Below are 14,801 nucleotides of genomic sequence, written 5' to 3' on the forward strand. Positions count from 1 at the left end.
CGTTCGCGACAACACATCACTAGTATCAGGGGAGCACGCTCCTGACAGACGCAGCACGCTCCTGACAGACGCACATGCATACAGCACTCTCAAGGCACTCCAACAGAAGTGGAGATCAAACGGTCACCGGTCATCTGTTTTATACGTAAGCTGTGGAGTGTAGCCGGGCGTGCCGGAGTGTCTTAAAGAAATATCCACATGCCACGACCAAGGAGGGTCGTTGTGTGGAGAGATAGTGTCGATATGCTAGAGAACCGATTTGACAGAATGGTGGGTCAAATAATGTTTTTTGTGCTGCTTTTGGGAATGACAGGTAAGTAATTGTACTTATGTTCCTTTAATCCATTTTATTGTTTTTTTTATTTTTATCTAAGTGATGACTCAAATTTTTTGGATCAGAAATAACATCTTACAATCTTAGAAAACTTGTCATAATTTTATTTATCTGTGTTTTGTTTCATGTACAGGTGTAGTGACTGCTCAGGCTGTCAGTAAGTATCTTTTCAAAACTCTAAAGATTTGACTTTTATTGCTTTATCCTCAGTTTATATCAGCCTCACATTTCATAGAAGAGTAAAGACTGAAAGCCTGTGAGAAATATGTTTCATATTTATGTTTGCAGAATATTAACCATATAGGCCTTTTCTATCTTTTTGTCATGATCTACCTAATTGCTTCTTAGGACCTCTTTACCCAACATCTGGAACTAAATGCTTCAAGATAGATGATGGAAGTTCTCCACAGATTACCCTGCTAAGACCTTTTTTCTATTTTGGGAGGACATATAACAGCATTTATGTATGTAAAATTAACATTAACAATTCATTTACTACATTTTTACCATTAAAATATTTTGCTGTCTAATTAAACGTACTGCCACTAATTACAATATAAAACATTGTTACAGGATAAATATATATTCTTAGTGCTTATATTCTGTTTATTTTGTTTTATAGAGGCCAGAGTAGGAGAAAGCCAGTTTGAGTACAATGTCAGAGTACTTACAGGAAACCGCATGCTTTTGCAGAGCACAGGAAGCGTGGCAGACAGAAAGTGAAACTAAGCAGAGTTGTTTTGATCGGAACTGTGTGTGTGACGTATAGCAGAACTACAGGGTGGGCCATTTATATGGATACACCGTAATAACATGGGAATGGTTGGTGATATTAAAGTCCTGTTTGTGGCACATTAGTATATGTGAGGGGGCAAACTCCTCAAGATGAGTGGTGACCATGGTGACCAATTAGAAGTCAGCAATCTTGGATACAACTTTTGTTTTTTCAATAGGAAGAGGGCCATGTGACACATCAAACTTATTGGTAATGTCACAAGAAAAACAATGGTGTGCTTGGTTTCAACATAACTTTATTCTTTCATGAGAAAGACAATGTATTTATTAAAATGTTTTTTCCTTACATTACATACACATCCTTACATTTCCTTACAAAGACACAATATTATAACAATGTGACTGGTCAGTTGTAATATTGATCCTGGACTATAATTACTATGATGATGCAGGAACAAGACCAACACAGTGATATCAGATCCATCATTTTAATAACAAGTGATCAACACCTGTGTCTGAAGATACCTAATTTATACTGGTTTTGACTTACAAGAATGTTTTTATTTTCTAGGTAAACCACAATGGGCATCTGACCTTTGATGCATCATGGTCTAGCTACACCCCGCAACTGTTTCCAATGTATGGATCCAGAGACATCATCGCTCCATTCTGGACAGATTTAGACAACAGAGTAAATGGTCAGATCTACTACAAACAATACACCAGCGGCAGTGTTCTCCAGCAAGCTACACAAGACATCAATCAATACTTTCCAGGACTGAACTTTAATGCCAACTGGGTCTTTGTTGCAACTTGGTTTGAGGTGGCCTATTATCCCACAAGTGGAACAGTAAGTCAGCTTCCAAAATTTGGAATCAAATTATGTGCTTATGTGTGATGTATACGTGAAAGTCTGTTGCCTACTTTACTAATTCAGGAACAGTAGATTAGTGTAATCTAGTGTCACCTTCCAGACATAAAGACATAAATTCCTGTGATATATTTCATACAAAGATTATTTTTCAATATTGAACTTTTTTTTTTTTTTTTTAAAGTGATACCTGAAGATGACCTAAAGCATACATGAAAAGTGTATCATAACCAAATTAGGTGTAAATCCAGCAGAACACTGATCAAACAGAACATATAATAACTGAATTCATATTTTCCAGCGCACTACTGTCCAAGCTGTGCTGATCTCTGGAGGCCAATATTCATTTGTGCTGATGAATTACGGTATAATAGCCTCAAGAACACCGAGCATTCAGGTCAGACCTACTATAGTCAATACTCTGCATATTTACTAATGAAAAAACATTCATTATTTCTAAATGTAATAATCATAATTTTGTGACTCACATTTGCAGGCTGGTTATGATACAATCGACTCCACTCACTATTATGTCCTCCCTGGATCATTCACCAGTGCTGCATCAGGGAGTAACTCAAATTTCCGCCTTGGCAGCAACGTCAATGAACCAGGTCGCTGGGCCTTCCGGACAGACCATGGATCAACAGGCTGCACTTTTAATGGTAAGACTGCAGGATACAGAGGGCAACTGCTTCTGTAGCCTTTGTGTTATATAACATTATAGTGATGTGCATCTGTGAAAGGCAAGGCAAGAATTCTAATCACAGTGCATTAAGAGTACAGTAAAGCAATGAGGTTGAGGTTATTAACATTAAAGTCTCTGACTGTTGTTGGAATCAAGAACTAATGAAGGAATTTCAAATTATTAGTTGGAGGCTTAAAAACATTCTTCCTACCTGCTTAAAGGATGTTTAGCCATGAATTCAGAGGTTTTGAAAGATTTTGAATGGCAACATATGGCAAGCAAAGAATAAAAAATGCTAGAGAGAGAGAAGCTGTTCCCAACAAAGTGACTTATCCTAAGGCAGGATTCACTTCTTCATTTTGGTCCTTAACTGCATAAGGTATGCTGTCCTCACTAAAGTTTGTTGCAGGCAACGTAATTTCAGCTATACAGCTTAACATTCTTTATTCCCAGCTCTTCATCCTCCAAGAAATAGGCCGCTTGTTGTGTTTGTAGTGACGTGTCGTCACGAACGAAATGGCTCTTAGAGCCGGTTCTTTGACGTGAACGACGAGAGCCAGCTCCTTATCGCGAGCTTTGGGGTTTTTTTTTTTTCTTTCTCTCACCCTCTGTCTCGCACTTTTTTTCCGCTTCACTCCGCATGCGAGCCTTGTGCTTTGCGCTGGGTAGAGGGGGGAGGGCCGGTAGTTACACACACAGTAGCACAGGAACAGAGCGGGATGGAGAGACAGAGACAACAACGTCACATTAGAAAGGTATAGTAATCATCCACAGCTATTTTCAGTTGGATGATAAAGGATTCAGAAAGTTTATTCATGCAGGCCCATATGACAGAGAATATGCATGTACTTTTTGTTTTCATATTTTAATTTATGTTGAATTGTGTTGTGGTTTGCAGTGTTTTGTGTTGTTACACTTTAAATATGTTTAAAAGGAAAAAGCTGAAAATTTAAATAGTTAAAAGTTGAACTGGTTTTTGTATTATATGATTTATTTATTACATTTTATGTTGAGTGAATAAATAAAAGTATATTTACGGTGGCCCCTAGAGACAAAGCACGTACAAACTTCAAAACACGTCCGAACTCTGAAGCACGTACAAACCCCGAAGCACGCACAAACTCCAAAACACGTAAAAACTCCATAGCACGCACAAACTCCAAAACACGTAAAAACTCCATAGCACGTACAAACTCCGAAGCACGTACAAAACACAATAGAAGTGCTCCAGAATGCTAGGCGCAGTGTTGAGCTTTTGTTACCTAGTGGCCACACTAGCCAGCAAGTACCAATGACCGGATTTGGTGTGTGGTAGTAGAGTTGGATGTCTCGAGACCACTTTTACATGGTCTTGCCCATACGGAAAAGAAATAGTAAAAACTTATATGTGATATAAGGCTTACATGATTTACTCATGAAAGTGGCCACTTTCGCATTACTTTCATACATTGTTTTAGTAAGTATCAGAAACATACAAGTTTCATTATATAATTTTTCAAGGGATCTTATATCTGTTTTCACACTTACATGCTTTTCATACAAGTTTCACACAAGACAGATACAAACTTTATAAGATTTATATATATCTTTTCCATATGGGTGGTCTCGTCTTGGTCTCGACGGACTTTTGTCTTGGTCTCGGTCTTGGTCTCGCTGTTTCGGTCTTGCGTTCTCAAATCGACGTAGTGTTCGGGAGATTTGGAGTCAACCATCAGCGGAGCGGGGGGTGGCTTACTGGGCTTAAGCCCGGGTCATTTTTTCAGAAGCATGGGGTCTTTTGGAGTGTAATTTGTTAGTTAGATGCCTGACTGACAACTGTATAAAACAAAAACAACACACGAAGCACAGAGCGCAAAAAACTCAGGTAGATGTTATTTTTTATATTATGCTTTGGATGTTGTTCAGTATATCTATGCAAAACAAGAGGAATTTCAATACACAGCAGTATATTCACAGTTGAAACCAGATATTTACATACACTTTAGGGAGAATACATAAAAACCTTTTTTTACTGTTAAACATCAATTTAGAGTAAACTTGTTTTGTTTTAGATAAATAAATGTTGAAATATCTTTTGAATTAGTTAAATGTCAGAATAAAAAGAGGGCGCTGTCTATTTTAATCACTTTCATCAAATTTAGGAGTACATATACACTAAGTTTATTGTTAATTAATAAGAAAACTCCAGACAATTCCATTCTGAGCTGAAGAAGCTTCTGATAGGTTAGTAGAGTCCATGTGAGTGAATTGGTGGCACACCTGTGGATGCATATAAGGCAAAACACAGAGCCTGTTTCTTTGACATGGGAAAATCAAGAGATATCAACCAAAACACCAGGAAAAGAATTGTGGACCTCCATAAGTGTGGCTCAATTTGAATACAATTTGGTGCCATTTATAATTGAGAAATACAGATAGTTTCTCTCTTTACTCTTAAAGTTAACAAATATGTTTTTTATATTTATCAATCTAAAAAAATAAACATTTAGTCTGATTTGATATTACAATTAAAAAAGTGTTTGTGTTTTTATCTAAAGAGTACATAAATATCTGGTTTCAACTGTATAGTTGATGATGTTGGTGTTTGGCTTGATTGTCAGCACAAAGAGGGAGAGAGAGGAACAGAGAGGGAGAGAGAGAATGACGACAGAACAGAGATGAACAAGAGCAGGTGAGACACACATGTTAGTCAAATGGTTGTTTGCCAAAACTCATCAGAACATGTATCTAGTACCTAGTGTTTCTTTTTAGATACCATTTGTTACTTTTCAAATTCTATATTTATTAAGTTATGCTGGCTTGTTTGCACAACAAGGCTAAATAATTATATAAACTTTTCTCAATCTAAATATTGGTAGAATTAAAAAATAAGTGTAGTGCAGGTCTATGATGATTTTTAGTGCTACTATCATCTAGTTCTGATTCTGTCTTGGTTACTGTTGTAGTCCTGTTTTAATTCCGGATCAGTTCTGCGTCTGGTTGAATTGGGGTTTAGTCCTCGTGTCTTGATACCAGTGTTGGTCAAGTTACTTGAAAAAAGTAATCAGTAACTAATTACTGATTACTCCCCCCAAAAAGTAATCCCGTTACTTTACTGATTACTTATTTTCAAAAGTAATTAATTACTTAGTTACTTAGTTACTTAGTTACTTTTTAAAAACACGATTTACAACCTGAAGAGGTGATAAAGTGATAGATCTTTCAGCCCAATTCTACTTTTTCTACATAATCCATCATACAAAATGTAATCAAATGGAAAAGTCTCTTTTTTTAACTTGTTTTATCAGTTTTAATCTTTTAACTTTATGCATCAAGCAAAACATTTAATTATATGCAACATTCTCTGACTTGAATAAATTAGTTTAACATTTAAACCTATTTTCTACACATTCCAGCACATAAAATAAAATATTTTTTGTGTTTTCACTCACTCTTTCAAACAGATGCAAGAAAAACACAGCAGAAAATAAATAAAGTCAAAGACTCAGCGGTCCTTTTGCTCTATTTTCACCTGTAAAGCAGGAGCAGGGTAGGCGGAGGGTTACCCTGGTGTAGGTGTGCTGCGGTCAGTTGAAGAATCCGCGCGAGTGTCTCTGTGAGTTTCCCATCACGTCGTAGCTACTCGGTGCTTGCTCGGAAGTTTAGGGGTTTTTTTCGCTGTAAAAAGAAGTTTTCTTCCCACGCACGATGGACGCTAATGTTTTTGTCACTTTTTATGGAATCAAACTCAAAGTAAGGTCAGTGCTTCCACGCTTTAAACGCTGCACGCTCATACTCTCTCCCGCACTCGATATATTATCCATTGTTGATCTGCACACAGCTGCTGTCACCAACGTCGCACTTGCTTACGTCACTGTCATGAGACATTCTCGCAAAAAAAATCACAGTTTTAGTAACGCAGTAACGCAGCGTTCCTACGGGAAAGTAACGGTAATCTAATTACCGATTTTGCAATAGTAATCCCTTACTTTACTCGTTACTTGAAAAAAGTAATCAGATTACAGTAACGCGTTACAAGTAACGCGTTACTGCCCATCTCTGCTTGATACAGGCCCGACTTTGTTCTGCCTTGCTGCTTAATTAAAAAACTAGTTTAAGGTGTCCTGCATATGTATATAGAAGTACATATATATATATAAAAAAACACCCAGCACGCCCCTGCGGGCGGTTTATCCTTCAAGCTCGGGTCCTTTACCAGAGGCGCCTCAGGATCAGTAGAAACTGGTATTAACGGCCTTGCATTGACAATGGCACTCACCTCAGCCATGAAAGTGGTTAAGACCTCATGAGTGAGTTTTACATGTCCAACCTGAAGAAGCATAGAATCTAAAATCCGTCTTGCCACTCCAATCATGCGCCCCCAAGCGCCGCCCATATGAGAGGATTGAGGTGGGTTGAAAACCCAAGTGCATTTTTGTTGAAGAAGATAATCCTCTACGCTCTTATTGCCAGGATCCATCTTCAGCTCTTTGAACGCTCCAGTGAAATTGGTCCCACAGTCCGAGCAAAGCTGTTTGATATGACCCCTGATGTAGAAAAATCTTCAGAGCGCATTTATAAAGTTTGAGGACGTCATTGTTTCAATAACCTCAAAATGTATGGCTCGTGTGGACATACATGTGAAAAGGACAGCCCGCCTTTTGTCTTGTGCTTGACCGCCTCTGGTACGGCTTATCACCACTTCCCATGGTCCAAAAACATCAAGGCCAGCGTAGGAAAATGGAGGGTCAATCTGAAGGCGCTCTGTGGGTAGGTCTGACATTTGTTCCTGCTCGGTTCTTCCTCTTAGTTTCCTGCATGTAACACACTTGTGAATGATGCTGCTGATGAGATGTTTCCCTCCAACAATCCACTGACCACTGTTGCGAATTGCACCTTCAGTGAAATGCCTGCCCTGGTGCTTCACAGCCTGATGATGATGACAAACAAGCAAGCTTGCTACATGGCTGCGGCTTGGTATTATTAGCGGATGGACTTCACCACTTTCAAGGTGTCCTCGGCCAATGTGTCCACCTATTCTTAACATACCTTCGTTGTCAAGAATGGGTCGGAGTTTGTACAGAGTGCTGGTTTTCGGAAGGTCATGTTTCATTTTGATGCATTTCAGTTCTTCTGAATACATTTCTTCTTGCACGCATTTTATGATGATCTGTTCTGCTCTGACAATGTCAACGACTGACAGGCCACTTTTGCAGATATGCCATCCAACACACCTTTTGTCACGATTCGCTGTGCGGCAGGCAGGAGGAGGACCCAAACGCAAAACTCACAGACACGGGGATGAACTCAAAATCACAGCTTTAATGCTGGAATGGCAGAACATAGGAAATACAAAACTAAACTGGGAAAAGTAAACTAACATACGCAGAGACACACAGGGAGATCCACACAGCAAGAGGGACGACGTCACACTGAACAGAGGGAGACGCAGACAGAAATACACAGAGGGTTAACGAGGAAAGTGGGAACACACGGGGAACACAGGTGACACTGATAATCATAACGAGACAGGGCGGGGTGAACTGAACATGACATGTACGGGCGTGAGAGTCACAAAGTAAACAGGAAGTGCACAGAGGTTCAGACAGGAGGAGAGAGAGAGCACGGGGAAAACACAGACATAACGGGCTGGGAAAACATGAAACAACGGAACAGAAAACAAAAGAAGAGCACAGCAAACACCGGAGCCCAAGAAAACAACCCAAACACAGAGCAGTTCAGGGGGCCGACCATGCGGAAGGCAACGGCGGAGACGTGGAAACAGTTCAGGAGGCCGACCGTGCGGAAGGCAACGGCGGAGACGCGGAAACAGTTCAGGAGGCCGGCCGTGCGCAAGGCAACGGCGGCGACGTGGAAACAGTTCAGGAGGCCGGCCGTGCGCAAGGCAACGGCGGCGGTGAAGGAGACGACGGAGTAGTTCAGGAGGCCGACCGCGCGGGAGGCGGCGGCGACGATGACAGCGCTGGTCCGGGGGCCGACCGTGCGGAAGGCGACGGCGGTCCGGGGGCCGGCCGTGCGGAAGGCGACGGCGGCCACCCAGGCGAAGGCGGTCCGGGGGCCGGCCGTGCGGAAGGCGACGGCGGCCACTCAGGCGATGACGGTGCAGTTCAGGGGGCCGGCCGCGCGGAAGGCAGCGGCGGCGGCTCTCCAGTGTCAGGCGTACTGGCCGAGGCCCGGTGGGCACAGGACCAGTCGAGACGGGACCAGTCAAGGCGGGACCAGGCGAAGCACAGGCTGAGGCTGCAGCAGACGAAGGCTCTGAGGAGGCTGCAGCAGACGAAGGCTCTGAGGCCGGGCCAGACGAGGACGAAGACTCTGAGGCCGGGCCAGACGAGGACGAAGACTCTGAGGCCGGGCCAGACGAGGACGAAGACTCGGAGGCAGGACCAGACGGAGCTGCAGAGGCCGAAGCCGGACCAGGCGGAGCTGCAGAAGCAGAAGCCAAAGCTGGACCAGAAGCACAGGCTGAGACTGGACCAGGCGTAGCAGAAGCACAGGCAGAGGCTGGCCCAGGCGATGACGAAGACTCGGATGCGGCTGGCCCAGGCGATGACGAAGACTCGGATGCGGCTGGACCAGGCGACGACGAAGCGGTCGCGGATGCAGCGGGACCAGGCGACGACGAGGCGGTCGCGGATGCAGCTGGACCAGGCGACGACGAGGCGGTTGCAGATGGCGGCTGGACAGGCTCCTCGGGCCCTCCAGCCGATGCGGCGTGAGGCTGAACGGGCCCCTCGGACCCTCCAGCGGAGACAGGAGGCTGAACGGGCCCCTCGGACCCTCCAGCGGAGACAGGAGGCTGAACGGGCCCCTCGGACCCTCCAGCGGAGACGGGAGGCTGAACGGGCCCCTCGGACCCTCCAGCGGAGGCCAAAACAACGCCAACAGGCATGAAGTCCTTCGGCCGACATGAGGACAACTGGCGCTGCACTGAGCACTGACTCTGCCCAGGCAATGCGAACATGGTGCAGTTCTTAGGGGGCTGCTTAAACTTCAGGGGTCCAGAATCAGCTGGTGACTGAGACCTAGCCTCTGGGGAAGCCCTGGAGTGGCAAACTGTGCCAACGGCGGCTAAACCATGGAAAGTACCCTGAGTAGAAATCCGGTTACCTCTCTGCATGGAGTGAATGAGCAAAACTGGCGACACAGGAGACTGAGCGGAGAGTGGCTGCTGGGCAGCTAACTGAGTTACTGGAGACACGGGTGAGAGCGGGAGCTGAGCTGCTGGAGACACGGGTGAGAGTGGGAGCTGAGCTACTGACGGTGGTGAAGTAGATAACTGCACGGGAGACTGAACTGAGGGCGTCTGCACTGGCACAGGGGACTGAACTGATGTCTGTTGTAACGGTGGTGGTGAGAGTGGAGTAGGTGGTGACGGTTGTGGTGCTGGTGGTTGAGTGGGTGACTGTGCTAAAGGAGGCTGCACTGGGGACACTGGAGACTGCACTGAGGAAAGCAGGGCTGCAGGTGACTGCACTGGGGACACTGGAGACTGCACTGGGGACACTGGAGACTGCACTGGGGACACTGGAGACTGCACTGGGGACACTGGAGACTGCACTGATGGTTGTAAAGTTGGAAACCGAGCTGACGATAAGGCTGATGATTCCTCTACCAACTGAGCTATTGACTGGGCTAGGGATTGAAATAAGGTTTGTAGTAAGTCAGGCTGTGGATGTGACTGTGCTATGGGAAGCGAGGCTGAATGTGGTGGAGGTGGCGACTGAGCTTCGGGCCGGGCGGCTAACAGAGATTCATGGCGAGTCACTCCTGGCAACTCTGTAGGCCTTAAGCTGTCCATGTTAGGAGTAGCAGTCTCTAAAACAGTCACAGCACAGGAAGATCCAGGTTTAGCAGAGTCAGTAATACCGTCAGTAATACCGAGCACAAAGGGATCCGTTGCGGACACAGGAGCATTCACACAAACGGTTTCTAAATATATAGGTTGGAGAGCAGCATAGTCCAGGAGTGAAGAAACACCATTCACAGTCTTATACTCAGCAGGTACAGGGACCTCAGAACTGTTAACTTCACGGTGTTGTTCATGAGTATGCAGCTCAACAAGAGTCTTTTGCTTCTCTAAGGTGAGATTATCAGTCTGTGTGTTAATTGCTGCTGGCCTGGGAGGAGCACAGGAAAAATAGTCACACTGAAACATGGGCGTGAGGGTAGGCAATGCAGGTTCAGGATTAACCGACCCAGAATTACCAGACACGGAGTTAATGGCCTCTGGGATGACGCGCATGGAGCTTACAGTGCCAGGATTCTTTAATTCAGCATGAACAGCAGTCTCTGGGGGGGTAATGAACTCAGTCTCGTGCTTAAAAGGTGCGGAGGTGAACTTAGAAACATTATGAGCCCTGGAAACACAGTCATATTCAAACTCACTATTCATTTCTGATGTGTTACGGACCTGAAAAACAGCGGACTCAGGAGCAGAATATTGTCCGAGTTGGTCCGACTTGGAAGTGGCATGGAAGAAACAGTTAGTGTCACTCACCACCGGAGTTTGCTCAGAAACGTTAGGGCGGCGGCGGCGTGAGCGCCGTTTTCGCCGAGAGGGGGGAGGAGATGAGCCGGGCCGCGAATCCTCCAGCGGACCGGGCTGAACGTCCTCCGACCCCTCACACTGGAGAGGCAGCTCCGGGCGGACGCCTACGGTGGAAACAAGGAAGTCCCGGATGTGGGGGTGCAGCGCGCCGAACAGCCACGGGAGTCCGGACACCATCCGCTGTAGACGGGCGGCTACGACCTCCCGGTGTTCGTCTCCTGGCAGCGCCTCCCACTCCTGACAGTGGTACTCCACCGTATAGATCAAATCCTCCCGGAGCTCAGCGGAGGGGTTGTGAGTTGCTGGGTCCATTACTGGTGACGTCGTACTGTCACGATTCGCTGTGTGGCAGGCAGGAGGAGGACCCAAACGCAAAACTCACAGACACGGGGATGAACTCAAAATCACAGCTTTAATGCTGGAATGGCAGAACATAGGAAATACAAAACTAAACTGGGAAAAGTAAACTAACATACGCAGAGACACACAGGGAGATCCACACAGCAAGAGGGACGACGTCACACTGAGCAGAGGGAGACGCAGACAGAAATACACAGAGGGTTAACGAGGAAAGTGGGAACACACGGGGAACACAGGTGACACTGATAATCATAACGAGACAGGGCGGGGTGAACTGAACATGACATGTACGGGCGTGAGAGTCACAAAGTAAACAGGAAGTGCACAGAGGTTCAGACAGGAGGAGAGAGAGAGCACGGGGAAAACACAGACATAACGGGCTGGGAAAACATGAAACAACCACAAAGGGAGACGAGGGCTCATAAATACATAGAGGGCACACAGGGGGAAGAGAGAGCACGGGGAGAACTTAGACATAATGGGCAGGGGAAACATGGAATAAAACATAAGGAGAGACGAGGGCTCACAGATACACAGAGGGGCACACAGGGGGTAAAAGCCATGAAGGGAAAACACTTAGGGAACAACACAACAGGGCAACTCAGAAAACATGGCCTAAGCAAGGAACAAAATACAAACATACAAGAAAACTAAGAACACTGGGCCAACATGGCCCAGGACCATGACACCTTTGATTCTTTGAGGAGTGGGAGAAACACTGAGCAATATGACACAGACGTGCCACAGTCTTACTGAGTGTGGTCCAGCTAGAAAAATGCTGGAAGCGTTTTGAGCCAAGCTTGTCTCTACTAACTTGTGTGGCGAGCGAGGTTACCTCAGGACGTACATCAGCATCAGCATCTGGGTTCACAAGGTCAAATGTTGATCCATTATCGCCACTGGCAGCTACCTTTGGTTGTTTCATTAGGAATGCTGATCCTGTTAGCCACGTGGTGTCAGCAAGCTCGGCGGCTGGAACAGAACGTGACCCATGATCAGCTGGATTTAGTTCTGAAGGAATGTAGTTCCACTGCTCTGGTCGTGTTGACTGCCGGATGCGCTGCACACATACAACCCCCTAGTCTCGTTGTGTATGTATCCCAATACAACTCTGCTGTCAGTGTAGAATTTCACTGCCTTGAGATCCAGATCAAGCTCCCTGATTACAAGATCGGCTATCTCAACGGTCATGACAGCAGCACAGAACTCCAGTCTTGGGATTGTAAAGCCTGGGTTGGGAGCGAGCTTGGATTTCCCAAAAACCCACCTCTTGAAGACCTTGTTCATTTGTTGACTTAAGATAAGCAACTGCAGATATTGCTTTGACAGAGGCATCACAGAAAATCGATAATTCAGCGTGCTGTGCTTTGGAAACAGAGAAAGAGGCATATGCTTGTGGAACATCAAGGTTTTTTAGTGCTGACAATGATTCATTCTATCTTCTCCAACTTTCTTTTTTAGCCTCAGTGAGTTCTGCATCCCAGTCTGCATTCTCGGTTGTTAGCTCTCTTAGAATCAGTCTCCCTGTCACCACAACAGGAGCTATACCCCAAAGGATCGAACAGACTGTTTACTGTTGACAGGACACCACGGCGTGTAAATGGCTTTTGATTCTCAGGAATATTGAATCCGAAAGTGTCAGTCATTATGTTCCAGCTGACTCCAAGACTGCGTTGGACTGGTAAGTCATCCACGAAGAGGTTATGGTCTTTTACATTGTCTGCTCTTTGATCTGCAGGAAATGCGTTCATTACTTCAGCTCGATTTGGAGCTATTTTGTGCAGAGTGATGTTAGATGCTGCCAACATCTTCTGTGTTCGACGCAGAACATCAATGGCCTCTGCTGCTGTAGCAAAAGATCGGAGGCTGTCATCTACATAAAAGTCTCTTTCTACGCAGCACCTTGCATCACTGCCATATTCAACTTCTTGGTGCTCTGCTGCTTTCCTCAGACCAAAGATTGCCACTGCAGGTGATGGGCTGTTTCCGAAAACATTAACACGCATGTGATAATCCACCACATCCTTACTCAGATCGTTATCCTGGTACCACAGGAATCTAAGGAAATCCCTGCAGTCCTCACGAACAATGAAACAGCAAAACATCTGCTGAATATCTGCAGTTATGGCCACAGGATCTTTTCTGAATCTGAGGACACCAACGAGACTGTTGTTAAGATCTGGTCCAGACAGCAGCACCTCATTTAGCGAGATTCCATCATGCTGAGCACTGGAATCAAGTACCACATGAATCTTGGTTGTTTTTTTGGGATGGTAAACACCAAACGTGGGCAAATACCAGCATTCTGCCCCCTCCTGGAGTGGTGGAGCAAGTTCAGCATGTCCCTTGTCTAACATATTTTGCATGAAGTCTGTGAAATGCATTTTCATTTCAGGCTTCTTATCTAAAGTCTTCTGCAGTGACATCAGACGTGATGAACATAGCATCTGTTATTTGGTAGACGTTTACGTGGGTGCCGAATAGTGATGGGATTTCCGGCTCTTTTTAGAGAGCCGGCTCTTTCGGCTCGGCTCACTAAAAAGAGCCGGCTCTTTCGGCTCCGAACCGGCTCTTCAGGTTGTTTTGTTGCTTTAATTAATTTATTATTCACAATAATATAAAATTATGCACAAAAGGAATTACTAACGTAAAAAAGTGGTTTTATTTATATATGTTTATATATAAATATATGCGGTGGCCCCTAGAGACAAAACACGTACAAACTCCAAAACACATTTCTAGCATGAACTGAACTTCCAAAGCAGAGCTACTAGATCACTTCAATTACACAATTGAAAGCATGTGTGTATTGTTTGTGTATTTATACACAGGCACTCAAATATATTCAAATAATTTAAAAAAAAAGTTCATCTACCTGTTACTATCACACACCAAATCCGGTCGTTGGTACTTGCTGGATTGTGTAGCCACAAGATAACAAAAGCTCAACACTGCGCCCAGCATCCTGGAGCACTTCTGTTGTCTTTTGTAAGTGTTTTGAGTTTTTATGTGCTTCTGAGTTTTTACGTGCTTCGGAGTTTGTACGTGTTTTGGAGTTTTTACGTGTTTTGGAGTTTGTACGTGTTTTTACGTGTTTTGGAGTTTGTACATGCTTCAGAGTTCGTACGTGATTTGAAGTTTGTATGTGCTTTGTCTCTAGGGACCACTGTAAATATACTTTTATTTATTCACGCCACATAAAATGTAATAAATAAATCATATAATACAAAAATCAACTATTCACATTTCAACTTTTAACTATTTA

General features: G+C 44.6%; 1 protein-coding gene across 1 annotated transcript in view; it reads left to right on the forward strand.

Moving 5' to 3' along the window:
* Positions 1–14,801, forward strand: part of LOC105940524 (alpha-tectorin) — a 31,637-nt gene continuing 16,836 nt past the window's right edge. The window contains exons 1-6 of the mRNA XM_014413098.3: positions 1–313; positions 468–491; positions 683–798; positions 1,641–1,919; positions 2,242–2,337; positions 2,437–2,602. Coding sequence (XP_014268584.3) covers positions 199–313; positions 468–491; positions 683–798; positions 1,641–1,919; positions 2,242–2,337; positions 2,437–2,602 — 796 coding nt within the window. The 5' untranslated portion in view covers positions 1–198. The remainder of the gene's footprint in view (positions 314–467; positions 492–682; positions 799–1,640; positions 1,920–2,241; positions 2,338–2,436; positions 2,603–14,801) is intronic.

The sequence above is a fragment of the Maylandia zebra genome, linkage group LG8, assembly GCF_041146795.1.
Source record: "Maylandia zebra isolate NMK-2024a linkage group LG8, Mzebra_GT3a, whole genome shotgun sequence".
Lineage (NCBI taxonomy): Eukaryota > Metazoa > Chordata > Actinopteri > Cichliformes > Cichlidae > Maylandia > Maylandia zebra.